The sequence below is a fragment of the Triturus cristatus genome, chromosome 12, assembly GCF_964204655.1.
Source record: "Triturus cristatus chromosome 12, aTriCri1.1, whole genome shotgun sequence".
Classification (NCBI taxonomy): domain Eukaryota; kingdom Metazoa; phylum Chordata; class Amphibia; order Caudata; family Salamandridae; genus Triturus; species Triturus cristatus.
The window spans coordinates 32620754-32637759 of NC_140595.1; the positions used below are offsets into that span (position 1 = coordinate 32620754).

The 17006-nt window shown below is 44.7% G+C and overlaps 1 protein-coding gene across 13 annotated transcripts in view; it reads left to right on the forward strand.

Moving 5' to 3' along the window:
- Positions 1-17006, forward strand: part of LOC146772312 (unconventional myosin-IXb-like) — a 373359-nt gene that overhangs the window by 226116 nt on the left and 130237 nt on the right. For all 13 annotated transcript variants that reach the window (XM_085638103.1, XM_085638105.1, XM_085638104.1 and 10 more), the window contains one exon: positions 13348-13508. In XM_085638103.1, the coding sequence (XP_085494229.1) occupies positions 13348-13508 (161 nt within the window). The remainder of the gene's footprint in view (positions 1-13347; positions 13509-17006) is intronic.

Below are 17006 nucleotides of genomic sequence, written 5' to 3' on the forward strand. Positions count from 1 at the left end.
ATACCGCCCATACAATCAAGGAAATCTGCGTTTTCCTCCCAGATTCCACAGTCTTATCAACAACAGACTAACAAGTCCTACAGGGGAAAGTCTAAATATCGGGGAACCTCTTCCAAGAAATAATTACTTTCTTTGCTTACACCCCCCTCCTCTCAAGGCCCCCCCTATCCGAGTTGGAGGACGAATCTCGAAATTCTTTTCAAATTGGTCACTAATAACTTCAGACCGTTGGGTATTGGACATCGTTTCAAAAGGCCTTGCTCTGGAATTTGTCAAATTCCCTCGGACCTCCTCCCACTCATCTCAAGGAGGTTTTCCAACAAATCAAACTAATGCTCAAAAAAGGGGCCATCGAAGTGGTTTCAAAGACTCCGAGGGGGCTGGGTTTCTATTCCCTTTTTTCCACGTGCTAAAGAAGTCTGGGAGAGTGGCACCCTATTCTCGACCTGAGGGCTCTGAACAAGTTTCTAAAGGATCAGAATTTCCGCCCGCTTACACTGAGGGAAATTCTTCGGCTCCTCTCTCAAGACGACTTCATGTCGACAATCGATCTTCAGGATGCCTATTTCCATGTGCCGATTCTACCACGCCACAGAAAATACCTGCGCTTCCGTGTAGGCCAGAGAGACTTGCAATTCAGAGTCCTGCCCTTTGGGCTCCGCTCCGCCCCCCGGGTCTTTAAGAAGGTCCTCGCCCCGGTGGTGGCCTATCTACGATTGCGAGGCATTCAAATCTTCCCATATTTGGACGATTGTCTAATCAAGTCTCAGTCTTACCATCAGGCATCCTTAGACACTCAGTTTTGTCGGACTCTGTTCCAATCTCTGGGACTGTCAGTCAACACACAAAAATCTCAGTTCACGCCAGCTCTTGACAGAACTTTCCTAGGTGCTACTCTCAATACCTCCATGGCCATGGCTTTTGTTTCCGACAACCGGCAGAAGCGGATCCTGCAGCTCGCAGCTCACATCAGATCAAAACGGTCCGTTTCGGTCCGCATCGTGAAGTCCTTTCTGGGGATGGCGTCCTCCTGCATTTCTTTGATCCCACATTGCAGACTGAAGGGTCGTCCAATTCAGGAAGAACTGGACAAGCAATGGCGTCAGGTGTCCGGTTCATTCAGCAACCGGATCTTCGTCACCGCTCGCATGGAACAAGCTCTGCGCTGGTGGACGCAACCTCGCAACAGGCACTTCCTTCTTGGCAAGGGCTCCAGAGCTCGTCCTTACCACAGATGCCTCCCTGGAAGAGTGGGGTGGTCACCTTCAAGGATTGTCCATCAAAGGCAAGTGGAATCTGTCCCAACGTTCTTGGCACATCAACAGGCTAGGACTGATGGCGATCTTCCTTGCGCTCAAATGGTTTCGACTTCTGCTTCAAGGGGAATCGGTGCTCATTCAAATGGATAACACCACGAGCATGCACTATCTAAACAAGCAGGGCGGTACCAAATCTCCGCTGCTTTCCCAGCTAGCTCAGAAGATCTGGGATTGGGCCATAGTCCATCAGATCACGCGAACAGCAGTCCACCTACCAGGCATTTTCAACATTCAGGCGGATTCTCTCAGCAGGTCTGCGTCATCGACCCACGAGTGGGAGTTGCATCAGCCGACTCTGGACTTCGTCTTCCGCCTCTGGGGTCACCTGGGCTTGGATCTCTTTGCAACTCCACTGTGATGATGTCTCCTTCGAAAACGGCTCCGACCATTCCAAGATGGCCGCTGCCGAAGAGCGACCAGGAATCGAAGGCGGCACTCTAGCGTCTAATCAGGGTGGTGTGAGCAAGCCTGTTAAAAGCGACGGACATCCGGTGAACAGGGTGGCGGGAGATTCGGAGACAGGAAAAGACGCAGAGGAAGCCGAACAGGACGACCGGGAGAGCACAACCCTCTGGAGAACGGCGGGAGGAGCGGAGGAGCCTGAAGTCGGAGGAGCCGATCCAGGAACCACCCCCGGAGACCCAGCGAAGGAACACAGCTCCAGGAGCACTGCGCCCGGGACCACTGCACTCCCTGACGGAACGGAGGCTTGGTCTCCCAACACCTCGGCCCAGGAGGGTCGGGGCTTGAGGCGAGTACCTATTATCCAGCCGGGGCTTGTTCAGGGGCTGTGGGCTCGTTTTAAGGGACGTCACTGAAGTCACCAATTGTTTTTCCCCCACGTTAGGCACATTCACTAGGGACTGGTGACGGAACACTTGCCCTCCCCTTTTTATGCTGCTGCAGTCTGGTAGAAGTTTAAAACCAGTTTGTTCTGTTTCTTTTCTTTTGGGTCCACGCTCACCTATTCCCCGAACGGAGCCGGGAAGCAAGCAAGGGAGACGAGAAGTCGGACCTGGAGGACCCCACACCTGTGTTGTTACCCTTTATTTTGACTCACTGCCAACTTTGTTGTACCAAAGAAATAAAAAGAAAAGTGCAACAGTAACCCAGTGACTGTCGGGGAGTGACTTAAGGGTAGGAAGAGGGAAGGGGGTAACGAACGGTCAAGGGGAAAAAGGCCACATCCACAGAACAGCAAATGCCAGTCTTGCGCAAGTTGGCATCCCCACAGCGGGTCGTGCGGGAATGCCCTTTCGATAGACTGGTGCAAAATATTTGCCTACGTTTTTCCGCCAATCCCGCTGGTACCTCGAGCGTTGTGGAAAATGTGGAGACAACCATGCCACATTCTCCTGATTGCTCCCCGGTGGCCTCGGCAGGCATGGTTCTCGGAGTTACTGCTCCTCTCACAATGCGAGCCCATCCTTCTTCGCCCCCGGACGGACCTTCTCACGATGAACAACGGTCGGATCTGCCATCCGAACACCAGTTTGCTCAAATTGTCGGCCTGGAACCTGAGCACCTTGAATTTGCTCACTTAAATATTTCGCCTGCCTGCAGAGAGGTTCTTGCCAGGGCGCGGGCGCCTTCCACGGTGAAGACCTACAAACTAAAGTGGAAACGCTTCTGCCATTGGTGTTCGTCTGCTAACATCCACCCAGTGCACGCCTCTCCGGCACAGCTTCTGCCTTTCTTTTTGCAGTTGGCACAGTCCGGATTTTCTCATTCCACTTTAAAAGTCTTTTTGGCAGCAATTTCTAGTTTTCGCCAGGACGGCTCTTCCTCTCTCTATTCGTCTAGAGTGATTCAACAGTTGTTTAAGGGATTGTTCCGGATGTTTCCACCCATTCGGCGTCCCCTGTCCACATGGCGTCTCAACATCGTATTGGCGCAACTTATGAAGGCGCCCTTTGAGCCAATCCACTCAGCAGATTTAAAAATTCTTGACCTGGAAGGTTGCCCTCCTGCTTGCTTTGACTTCCTCACGTCGAGTGAGTGACATTCACGCCTTCACAATCCAGCCTCCTTTCCTCTAATTTAAATCAGACTGTGTTATCCTTCGAACTAACCCAGCTTTCATGCCGAAGGTGCCGTCCGACTTTCATCTTAATGAGCCTGTGATTTTAAAAACCTTTTTTCCTCATCCGCAATCTCCAGCGGAACAGAGTCTGCATTCTCTGGACTTAAAGAGATGCCTCAAATTTTATATTAGCAGAACGGCACCCTTTCGCCAATCTGACCAACTGTTCGTTGCCTATGGACGAACCTGTAAGGGACATTCTGTTACCAAGCCAACAATTGCACGTTGGATTTCTTCAGCGATATCATTCTGCCATCAGAAGGCTGGCAGGCCTCTTCCTTCTGGAGTGTGGGTGCATTCTACAAGGGCGATGTCCTCCTCTACTGCCCTATTCGCTGGTGTGCCGATTCATCAAATCTGCCAGGCAGCTACGTGGCCCAACAGGCACACTTTCACGAGGCACTACTGCCTGGAGGCGTTCAACGAAGCCGATACAGCAGTGGGCCAAGCAGTTATTCGTATTCTTTTCAAATAAGGTGAGCCTCTGTTACTTCCCTCCTTCTTGGGTTGTTATCAGTTTTGTGATTCTGTGATGCCATGTCATTGTATTTCATGCAACTTTGATACTGCCTCTTCAGGCTGCAGAGTACTGCTCACTAATCTATTCAAGCATGTGAATCTATGAAGGACACCCCAATACTGGAGGAGAACAAATGTTACTTACCTGTAAACTGTGGTTCTCCAGTATTGGTGTCTTTCATAGATTCACATGCTACCCACCCACCTCCCCTCAGAGGCTCTCTTCTCCTCATACACTCTTTTGTCACTCTTGTGCTACGAAAATCTGAGGGCCTGAGCTTCTAAGGAGAAGGTTCTAGAGGGTGTTTGCGCCTGATTGGCTGGAGTTTGGACTATAAAAACGACATGGATATGTCAGTAAAGTGTTTTCTTTTTCAATGGATTCCTATGTGTCAATGTTATCCTATGGTACTTTTGACTTTGTATGTTATTTTAAAATATATAATGTTTTTTTATATATGTATTTTATTCATATATATTTATATATATATATAGATGAGGCTTATTGTTTTTTTATGTACCGTGGGACTCCCACTTCGAGGACGGGGAATTTTCAAGCATGTGAATCTATGAAAGACACCAATACTGGAGAACCACAGTTTACAGGTAAGTAACATTTGTTCTTCTGTACATTTTGCATGACCATAAAAGCATACTAATTACAATAACAAAAATAAAAAGTATATTATATACACAATCACTACTACAAAAATACAGTCCATATTTAGATAATAATCCAAGAAAACAATTTTATAAAAATTCCTAAAAATCTTTTAAATTCATTTATCTTAAAACAGATCTCAGCATCATGCATTTAAAACAGGGGGCATTATAATTCCATCTTCAGTTTTCATAATTTTCATAAGTTAAAGCCTCCCAATAGGAATAAGTCTTTCTTTTCCTAATAGACATTTGAATAAAATTGCACGCAGCATTAAAAAAAAATTCATTCTCTAGGCTACATATAAAGTTAAAAGCTTGTTTATAATGATAAAATGTATTTGCTAAAAAAAGAGGTTTCAGAGCAAGCTTACGAATGTCCCTATAGAAATCACAAAATAATAAAAAGTGCAGCATGGTTTGAGGAGATTTTCCGTCACATGGACAATTTGGTAAAACATGGTACCTTCTACTAATCTTAGGAAATGCAACTAAGTAATGTAAGGTACCAAATCTTAGTCTAGTCAAAAGAAACCTGTACTGAAAATGTCTTACTATAATAAGATAGGGTTGTATGCCCATGAAAAATGGGCGCTCATAGTAAGAGATGATGCTTTGTTTTGTACTTGATTCGCCCTCCCTTACTAGGTCCATTGCAGTGGTAAGCCTTGTTTTCAATTCTTTTTTACTATATTCTTGAATAGACATAGGTTCTTTATGCTCTATAGTTAATTTGCAGATTTTTAATAGAGTTTGTATGTATTCAAGCCACAATATTTTCCCGCTATTATCTGGAGCCAGGCAGTCAAGTATTTTACTCTTAGTAAATCTTGCTTCTTCTCTCGCCCAAATTACTCATTTAGGTATTAACAGCCACGCACTCTGGGTAACGCTCTCAGTTGGTCAGAGTCATTCGTCTGTGCATTTCCTTTGTTCCTACAGATCCCATTGAGGGTCATCAAGCTGGTAAACAACAAGAAAAGAATGGTCCTCATTGCTCCGGAATAGTTACAGTGGTGGTTGTACATTGACATTCTACACCTTTTCATCACACAAGAGATTGCCATGGAGACTAGCTTTTGTATTTAAATTAAGTGGGCCCGATTCTCATCTCAACCTTCCATTATTGAACTTGACTGTTTGGCTCTTGTAATATGGTCATTTTGATCTTCCATAAGATTCCATGAACATTTCTAAAGACAGATGTCCTTTCACTAGAAGATTCCATTGCTTTAAATGTAATGGGGCTTGCATCTTCTGTCTGCAGAAGAAAATTGATCATCCAGATGTTGGTTTTTCCATACTTTTTTCTATTAACAAATGTCTGGGATTCACTTTTCTTCTAGAAAGTTACACATTACAGCATTTACCTCATATAAAAAAACTTCACATATGTCTTTTTTCAAAGTGTTTGTTGTTAAAGACTTTTTAGATGGTCTTAAAGTTTGCTGTACCCTAATGAGAACTTCCCCTCCTTGGGAACTAAATGTGGTTTTGTCCAAATTCATGTGTCTCCCATTTGAGCACATTCTTAAGGCTACTCTGTGAGAAAGTGGCTCTGTATATACTGTTCCCAAATAGGTACAGGGTGCACAGAGTCCACAGTCCCCAGAGGTTTGGCAGAGGCTAAAGTTAGATATAACCTTACTCTCTAAAGTGGTAGCTTGGTCGAGCAGTAAGGCAGTATCAGAGGACAGTGTAAAGCATTTGTTGCACACACACAGCCAGCAAATGGTCTCACACACTCAATAACTGAACTCTAGGCCAATGGTTTATATATAAAAAAATATATATGCTTGTTTTATTTTAGAACCAACAATAGGTATTAAAATATACTTTCTCAGAATGAGATGCTTTATATAAATACTTTTGCAATATGCAATTGACTTTTGTAGAAAGTTACAAGTGGTTGCAATAGGCAACACCATTCTAAACACAATAATGCATTGAGTTCAATGAAAGTTTCAAGTTATTTGCCACAGATTACTTTTAGGATTACTTTTGGAATTCCAGGACTGGATCCTAGATTCAGTCCTGGGTCAGTACTTGGAATCAAGTGATACAAGTCGACTTAACTACTGTGATGATTTATAGACAATATTTTGCTATTTTAAAAGTTGACACTTAGAAAATATTTCATAGAAAACAGTCAATGATTCCCTATGGCAGAAAATTCAAGTTGCAGGTATAGTATGTTCTCGTTACTTTTGTAATCCAGTACTGGGTACCTAGACTCAGTACTGGGACCTTTATCCAAAACAGGTAAGTAATTACGTTTTCAGATATTATACGAGTTTTAAAGAATATTTAAAGATTGCAGAAATTGACAGAAGAAATTTCACAGAAAAACAGTCAATGATTTCCTATGGGAGAAAATTGGGTTACTGGTAAGTACAGTTGTAAGTATTTTTCAGAGTCCGTGCTGGGCACCAAGATCCAGCACTGGGAGCTCACCTAATAGCAGGTGAGTATTTTCGTTTTCGTTACTCGGCTGATTTTTGGTGAATATTTTAAGATTTGAAAAGTCCACACTTAAAAGAAATTTCAAGAAAAATCCAGTCAATGTTAACCTATGAAGAAAATAGAGTTATCGGTTTAAAGGTAAGTACTCGACTGGCAGAGTTAAGGTTCTGGGCATAGACTTGGGGGTCTCCCAGGGTCAGGTAGGTACAGTTGGCTCACCCTTAGCGGCGCAAGGGCGGCCGGGTGCAGAGAGAGTTAGGCCCAATGTTATCCTATGAGAGGTAGGGGGGCCTTGGTTGGTGGCTGCTGACTAGCAGGCCACGCGGCTGTGGGAGCTGGGCTCCTGGTCACTTACTCAGGGCAAGTGGGGAAGTAAATAGGTGTAGAGGTTGCACTGCCAGGGTCACTCGGGCAGCTGGGTGCAGGGTCCTTTTGAGCCTTCTGGCGCTCTATTGATTTCAAAGGGAAATCTCCGGTTTAGAAAAAGACTGCAAGCTCGGGGAAGAAGATTCTTCAGGTGCCACCACCACTTCGAGAGGTAAGTTTGGTAGTTGGAGGAAAGGTAGGTACCCCGGGATTGGGCACAGGGGGCCGCAGGGTGCCAGGTGCAGGGGTGCCTTTTGGTGTCAGGAAATCTTACCCTCTGTTGATCGCGGTTGGGGGGGCACCTGGTTCTGATGCTGCAGGCTTTTTCAGGAGTGTCGAGGGGGGCCTTGGGTGCCGGACTCGAGGTCACAGTCGCCGTGGAGTCGTCCTCGTGGTCTTTGTTCACTCTGGCACAGGCCAGGCTTGGCTGGTGCAGAGTGTGCTGGGTTCGCGGTTCCGGGCTGCTGCCAGGGATTAGAAGTAGATTTTGAGTAGAACCTCTACTCATGGGAGTCCCAGGGGTTTAGAGTCAAAAGGTAGCCAGGTCCTCCGGGGTTTGTGAGGTTGCTGGCCAAAGGGGATGCCGGGTTGGAGCAGGAGCAGGTTCGAGGGTCGACAGGCCGGTAGGGCTGGGGCCAAAGCAGTTGGTGTCTTCTTCTTAGCAGCTGCAGGGCAGGTCTTCTTTCTTCTAGCTCTTCTTCGGATTTTGGAATCTGGAATCTGGGGAAGGAAGGTTCAGGGTGCCCCTAAATACTAGATTTAGGGGTGTTACAGGTAGGTGAAGGGCAGGGACCAATGGGTCCCTGTCCTGGGGTGGGTACACCCCCTATCCTGCCTCTCTCCTGTGGGAGGGGAGCAGTAGCCTAGTCCTGATAGGGTAGGGCGTCCCATCTTCAAGATGGCGAGAACCCGGAGATGTGATTCACCTCGCCTCCCCCACCTGAGGGGTGGGGTTGGCAGACTGGCACATCCCTTGTCCTTATTTGGGGTTTCCGGCCAAGCTTCCCGCTAGAGTGGGGGGTTGCAGTGGCCTGGGGAAGCTCACAGAGTCGGCATGCCTTTGAAGCTCCCCCCTGCCCATCCTGGGGGAGGAGATTTAGCACCTCGCCCAGGATGTGCATTGTTGCAGGCCCAGGAGAGCAGGGCTCTCCTACCCAGGGGTCCAGCAACATGTCTGCTATGTGGCAGCCTAGGTAGCCTCAGAACAGACGTGGATTGTAGGTTAGGTTTTAGGGGGCATCTCTAAGATGCCCTCTGGGGTGCTTGGTGCATTAAATCCCACACTGGCATCAGTGTGGGTTTAATGTGCTGAGAAGTTTGATACCAAACTTCTCAGTCTTCAGTGTTGCCATTATGATGCTGTGGAGTTCATGTTTGACGAGCTCTCAGCACCATGTACTCTTAAATGGCAGCACTGCACTTGCAGTGCCCAGGAAAGGACCTGGGTACTGTAGGGGCACAGGACTCCTGCTCCTGTGCCCACACCATTTGCATAGGGGCACCCAGCCAGAGTGGTGGTCCATGTATGCCATGGCAGTGTAGGTGATGGGCATGGCACACAGGGATGTGTGCCATGTCGACTCTTTGTTTTGTCTTGCACCCAGACTACAAGGGCAGTGTGTGTGTGTAAGGGTACAGGGCCTCTAAGGGTGGCACAATGAGTGCTGCAGCCCTTAGAGGCCTTCCCTGGTCACAAAGCCCTGGGTACCTAGGGTACCATTTAACAGGGGCTGACATGTGGCCAGGGTTTGCCAATTTGGGTTTTGTGTTTTTAGGGAAGGAACATAGGCCCTGGCCACCTGATTGGCAGGAGTCCAGGGTACACTCAAAGTACATTCAGCAATTCAGCAAAAAGTGGGGGCATACCATGCAAGAAAGATGGCACTTTCTCACATACTCTTTAACATCTGACCTCGAAGATAGCGTTTTTAAAGGCCAAAATGTCCACCAGGAGGGTCGATGAGATGCAGGTCGTCTGTTGTAAGGAACCAGATACAGTTTTCTATAAACATGGTTGTGATGGGGACTCATCCAAGTTTCCTATGTAAGACTGTATCTGATTTTAGTGTTAATCAGATAGTTGCTCTTCCAACTTTAGCTTGGAATCCTCCTCCTCCATCGAAAAGAGCTTTACATCCATTGAATAATAAAAGGGTTTAAAGTTATATTTCAGTAAGACCAAAGGCATTAGATGAACATATCATGTGTTTGCTAACTATGGTCCAATAAGAAAAGGGTTAGTCAATTCTAAACATTCATGTGGATTGTTCCCTGTATTCTTCTTTGCTTCAGTAATCCCAACTAATCTTTGATTGGCATACCCAAAACCCCTTCAGTGAAAGGCTGAGCTGCTACAGCCGCTATGTTGAGAAAAAACATTGCCATTGCGGACATCTGTAAGGCAGCCACCTGGAAGATGATGCACACTTTCCCAAGACATTGCTTTGACACAGATTGCCAAGCCTCTCTGCCAAAACGTTTTAGTTAAATTCTGTGTTTGGTTTCTTTCCTTTTGCTTATTTTTTTTATCTCCCCTTTTGTAAGTGATAGGCTTGAGAATCTCTTGAGTGCTTATAACTATTAATGAGGATTTCCTGGAGGGGAAGGAATACTAACTCACCTGGAATCTTCTTTAAAGTTCCCAGCAACCCTCCTTCCTTTCTGGAGAAAGTGCAAAGGGGATTACCCTCAGTTGTACCATAATCTTTAGTCTCCATAAAAAAGAAAGCTGTCCCAACTTACACTTACAGGCAAGATGGGATACTGGTAGTGTGTGATTCCTAAAATGAGTAGCACCATTTTCCGAACCTTCCAGGCTTTTGTCTATTAGGCTACATTGTCCTTATTCTCTCTCAACCTTCTTTAAAAAAAGATTTGTTAAATAGTTTTCTAGTCACTAGGTTAATTCTACTGATTTTCTATTTAACAGTTCTTATTTTTTTAAAGTAAAGAGCTTAAAATTATCATAAGGCATATATTCAGCCTTTATATATAAATGTGTGTGTATAATATCTGCCACCAATTGGTTCCACTTTCAGAGTGCTCATGGTCGTTGCCGGGGTTCGGGGTGGAACCATGCCCTTGCACACATTTTTCACCAACAAGTTATACGCCGCGTGTTGGTGTGCTAAATAAATCATCTATGAAAAGAAATTCCTGGAGTGTGTCATATAACTTCTTGGCAAAAAAAAAATATATACACATACACTTTGTAAAATGTGGTCTATTATGCTTTACGTTTGTAGGGCAATTTTGTGATTTGGACTGTAATGAAAATGCCTTATTGAAAATGCTCCTTCAACCTAGTTGGATCCAGATATTTAATATATTATCTAGAACCCCTTAGGGAATGGTATACTTCATTAATTATGTTATATTTTGATGGAGTATACACTGGACTGAAATTTCTCCCAGTCCTCCTTATATTACGATTAAAGATGTAATGATAATTAACCAGGAGGAGGGCTAATGTACATCTATGTAAATAGTGCTTCTTTTTCATTACCATCTTTTTTCGGTGGACTTCAATTCCAAGAAATAATTTTATTTCAGTAGTGAAGAATGTGTGTTTAGCTTAAATGATAATTTGAAATAACCATGTTTAACTTTTGGATCAGAACTCTTACCAATGAAAAGTGACCTACTGAATTGGTGTCATTAGAAAAATGCATTTATTTATACAAGTAAATTCTGTATAGGTTTGTTCAGATTGTGTTTTGGTGACTTTCCATTAAACCATTTAAAAAGCTGATTTATATATAATTCAAACATAATTGTTTGTCTTAATTAGGCGTGGGACATGTATGTTTTGAGTTTCTGCAAAAATGAGGGTGGCATCTCCCCAGAATAAATACTTGGTGCTCTGTTCAAATGAACCCCTGTACCCTTGAAAATGAGCTGTGCAAGTATTGATTCTATGTAGATTTTAGCTGAGAGAATTACGTTATTTTATAAATACCTTTTTCAATCAAAGGATGCAGAATGATGTATACCAGCGTAAAAAGCAGTGTGTAAGGTCAAAATTCAGAAATAGCAGTTAATGATTCATTGGCTTTTGAACTTTGCTATGTGAATCAGTGGTTTTTTAAAGTACATTTTTATCATTAATTTTGGAGCCATTCATGCCTTGAAAATAAGATTTAGACATGGATCGTTTTTAATTGTGAATTTAAATTTATGTTTTATAAAGTGCAGTTTACATTGAACATTACTTTAATAATAATACATGATAAGCCCAAAACTTCAGTATTGCAAAACAAATTTTGACTAATTGGAGAAAAGGTGATGGTTCTATCTCCAGGCAAGTCAAGCTGGGAGAAAAACTGCAGATGATACGGGTGAATGTGACAGAAAAAATGAAGTACTCTGACTTCAGTGGCAAACACAACTGTTTACTAGATTAACAAGTTGATTATAAACAGGATATTTTATACCTGTTCCTAAACAGCGCACATTATTTGTTTATTAGGGAGCTATCTTTCCCATAGTATATTTACTTTAGAAGCACAGAAACCGGTTAAAGGGGCTTGGTTTGTGCAGGATCTTCCTTGTTTGTTCACATAGTGATTTGTCCTGTTTATTTCCCTGTTCCAACTTCTGCTGCCATTTGTTATTTGGTTGTTACGTTTCTACATTTATTGCTGCGATTTGTATGAGTTAACACTTCTTGGATTGCCTATTGAATATGACTATTATTTTTTTGAAATAATTGTGTATTTGATATGCGTTGCACCTTTTCCTCCTTTTTATTGAGCCAGGGCCATGTTGTGCGTGAGAGGTGTTTTTAGTGGCATGTGCTTGCTTAAACATACAAATGGCCAATAAATGCCTTGAATGCATTAGTTTACGATGAAGTGTACTCAACCATTACCTTTGATTGGGGAAAAATTTAGCCAGTTCAAAAATTATTTGTTCATGTTTGGAATGCCTCCACTACTTGACTTCCTCATGGCTTATGTTAGAAGAAAGCTGCAAGCTCGAAAGCTTCATAGATCTGCTTGCCTGTTCAGTGGATGGCCATTCGCGACATGGCAGTACAGGTTTGCATAGAATTCTTTCAGATCAGATCAGAGGTAGCAGACTGATTTTGCATGCTATCACTTTATAACATGACTCGACATCCTGCCCCCAGTTTGTAATAAAGAGTATGGAGCCAGGTGTACTAAGAATGGATTTGGTAAAAATTGATGTAAATTGGGCACCAACCTTTACTGAATTCATTCTGTTCTTGTAAACAGACCCACATACTAATAGGTCTGTTTGCAAAAACCCGATTCTTAGTAGGTTGCAGTTCGACCGATGAATATTAATTTTGGTAGATCGCAAATTGCGACCCACAATGAATCGCAGCCTTTCAAACAAAGCACCGTTTGAAAAATTCAACCCATTTTCTGTAAAGGAAAACTGGATGTGTTTACAAATAAGAGCAACTGTTTTTAAGAGTAGGCAGAGGTGCCATGGACCACTGCCAACTCCTACAAAATGTTTCTGGGGGACCCCTTCCCATTTGCAAACAGGTTACCACCTCCTTTGAGGTGTCAGTAAAATATTAATGTTTTGCAGCCACACTTCACACAATAAAGAATCGCTATTAGGAAGGGACACCCTAAAAATGCCTCTTTCGTATTCTGATTCGTTATCATTTTCTCAACTAACTTAGTGATTTAGTAGCACGTTATTAAATCGCTCAATGGGTTTAGTACATTTGAAAAACACATATTCTTGTCTCAAACCTTGCGATTTACCAAATCACAGGGTTTGCGACAAGAAAGTTTGTTAGTACATTTGGCCCCTGATAAGGTTGTGTTGGAGTATGGCTGGAGTTCAGTTTTCAGTTAAGCAGTTGGCTCGAGCCAAGTTGTCCTTGCATGAGCATTCTTCTGTCTGTGATCCCGGGCTTCACTTGAGGTGATTTGATCATGTTGTGAACTGTTGCAGCGGTGTTGGAGGTTGTACGCTGTCCGGAGGTTGAAGAACAATGCCGCAGCTTATATCCAAGCAGTGTGGCGTGGACATGTGCAGCGAAAATTGTACCTACAGCAACTAAGAAGGATTTGTCTCCTGCAGGCCCGTAGCAGAGGTTACCTGCTGCGTACAAGGTAAAACCGAGTGAGAGAAACATATGAGTTGCCTAGTATAAGTTAACATCTGTGTATGTTTTTTACAGAAATAGGTAGAACTTTTCTTTTTCGAAAACGAATCGTACACCATGTTGTGACCGGAAACCTATTTGCTGGCCGGGGAAGAATATTTTTAAAGTTCTGCCTCACTTGCACTAAGAAATATATAAAAACCTGGAGGTAATTCTTAGTATACTGTACAATTACATGTTCTAATTGCAAATTGAATGGGGCATTTTGTTGTCAGGGAATGCCCAATATGTTGTGCACATCACAACAAAAAAGATAAGACTTTGGAGGTCAGGCTGAATAAATTAAAGATTTTGACCAAGCAAATGGCTGAAAATGCAATGAATGGAAATGCAAATCTAAATATTTAAATTCTTAAACTGAAATAACACAAACAAAAGAGACAAACATGTTCTGCTACTTCTAGAACTTGACTTGATCATATGAGACGTAGTGATGCAGGAGTACACCATTGGAAAATATTACCATAGAAAGTGAGTATGTGGCACTGCCCCTCCGCAGAAGCACAGGGGACAAACCAAACAGCAAACTAGATAAGATAGGTTCTGTGGGAACAAGAATAGGCAGTGGAAGCAACCAGACGAAACTATCCAGGTCATGCTCTTTGTCCGTTGGTACTTGTAATTCCTTCTAACATTGATAGGACTTGATGGTGGGTGAGCATGATGGTAGAAAGTGAGAAAACACATTGATAGTAAATGAAATAAACAGTGAGAGAAGGTGAATGGATAAAATTCACTTGTTTGCCTATGCTCGCATAATATACGGCTTAGGACATCCCTTGCATGACTCTACTGAAGAGAACAAATATTCTCAGGTTCCTGAGGCCTCACTCTTTATGCTGCAACCAAATCAACATTTTATCAAAAGCCCATGCATGTACCATTTTGCTCTTTATGTGCATATTAAGTACAAATAAGGAAAAACCTTTGGTAATGAGTAAACTCAACTTTACCACAGACTAAAAATAAACACACAAGGGAAGTCTGATACGCAGCGGAGTATATTTCGATTTTGGAACACAAAGTTCTCAAAAGGGGCATCACTTTACAAAAACTTCAGTTTTACTGTGTCTAATTGTGGCGGAGAGAAATCAGATGAATTGGACGAAGAGCATGTCCTCCAATAAGAACATCAATATAATAATATTAATATTAAATATGTATATAGCTCACACCATCCCCTAAATTGGCTTCTAAGTATTGTTTGTACTCATTTTGTCAGCTATTCAACTTGTAAGCCAGAGATTGTAGGTGTGTGATTGAAAATTAGCTATGTCCACTGAGCTCTAATAATAGCCCTAGGAATGGTATCTGAGCAGTGTTGAAACATAATATGAAAAAAGGTTGACTTTTTTTCTAACATACCGTTTGATATCAATTGTCTTACTTTTTAGGTCTCGCTAGCGTAGGCTGCGCACATGCGCAGTCTCGCTGGCGAGATTTAATGTTTTGGGGTTTTTTCAGTAAAGGGCTTTAAGCCCCGCCCCTCTTTCCCGTTGGCCGGCGTCACAGTTTATGCTAAACGGCGGCCAGCCATTGGGAAAGAGCTGTTGGTGACGTTTTCACTCTGATTTTTCTGCCGTCCCACTTGGACGGCCTCGCCTGCTTTCCTTCTGAAGTAAAAGGTTTCTTATCTTATGGGGCCAAACACATGGCCCCATAAAGAGCAGAAGGAAAGCAGGCTGTCCAAGTGCGACGGCAGAAAAAGCGAAAAGTCGACGTCAACCGCGGCTGCCTGGCGAGCGCTTACAGACTTGTTTACTTTACTCGAAAATGGCAGTTTCTCTTCGCAGAACGCAACATGGCAACAGAAATCTCAAGGCACAATGCGTGGTGTTTATACAAAGCAATCCATAGCGGCTTTTACTGTCGAAGCTAGATGAAAAAGTACGCCCAGCTGCAGTCCATTTTGTAAGAGAACCTGCGAGCATTCGTGGCACATAGTAAAGGGCAAAAAAAAAAACAAGCCAAGCATGTGGCGCAATGGTCAGAGCTGCCGACCTTGCAGTTGGGGAACCAGGTTCGAATCTCAGCGTCGCTCTTAACATGCTGTGATTTTGGGCAAATCGTTTAATCTCCGTGTGCGTACCAAAAATGAAGGTGTCCTTGTGTAGCGTAACTGGTGCTCATCTAAAGCACTCCAATACCTCTGGGACGAGTTTGTGCCATATTAAATTAAAGTGCAAACAAAAAAACATGCTGCAATTAGTCCTGGTGGGTACGTGGCGGGCGCTTACTCGTGGCAATGCACATGGTTGTGCACAATGTTTTGCAACCACACCTACTGCACAAAGCATGGCATGGATTCACACTGTGAAGGCAGGGGGTAACTGCGGAGCTCTCTCTCTCTCTGCCTGTACCAACTTGGAAGGCGCTGACAGCGGTCCTACCATATGATTTATGCTGCCTCCCACCTCCCATTTAAAATGTGTAATTCTTTATCTGAAAGAAACACGTTAGTTAGATTCCTCACCTTAGAATATCCCCAGGCGTCAGGCTGGATCCGGAAAGATTTTTCATCAGCAATACCCCTTGCGCGTCGCTAGGCGTCGTCTGCGGCTCCGCGTCCGTGTCGTGCGCTGGAATGACGTCATCGGAGTACTTAAGACGCCGCCCTCGCGCGCTGACGTCAGTTCTTCTTTTTTCCGCGCCAGACAGCGCCGATCCGGGAAGAGCTCACCCCTTAGTCATTTTTTGACTAAACTTTTTTTGACTCTTTTGGTCTCTTGTCGACTCGACTCTGGTGCCGGTAGGATGCCTGGTTCCACCCCTGCGACTCCTGTCACCGACTGATGTCGGTTACGAACCATCATCGCCGGTGCCTTTTCTGCTTGGGGGCCGACCACGATTCCGAGTCGTGCCTCGACTGCCGGGCCCTGACTTCGAAGGCTAGGCAGGAGCGGTCCCGCAAGCTCCTGGAGTACCGGCAGTCGGCTCCGCGCCGTTCACGGTCCCGGTCGACGAGGAGGTCGAGGGACCAGTCACGGAGCCGCAGTCACCACCACTCGTCCGGTTCCAAGTCTTCGGGTAAGTCGAAGCATGGTAAGAAGTCCAAGATGCGACATCGCTCTTCGGGCTCCCTTCGCCGGTCGCGTGACTCGGCTGAGGGCTCGGGTGGTACCACCCACACTGCTCCGTCGGAGTCGCATCTGTCCCCATACCCACCATTCCCTGGGACCGACGCGACTCCGGCGGAGGTCATTGCCTTCCTCTCGGCCTTGAGGGGCCTGGCTCCACCGTCGACGCCTGCCGGCGCGCCTTCGGGCCCGAGGGCTCGACTGGGGGGGCCTAGCGGGCCAGCGGCTCCGGCGCCGTCGTCGACTCCGGTCCCGACGCCGCAGGTCTCCGTGGGATCCAGGCCTGGATCCCAGACGACGCTGGTCGACCTCACGACCCCTCCGCCGGCGTCGTCTCCGGTACCACGCCGTTCCCCGGTTCAGTCCCG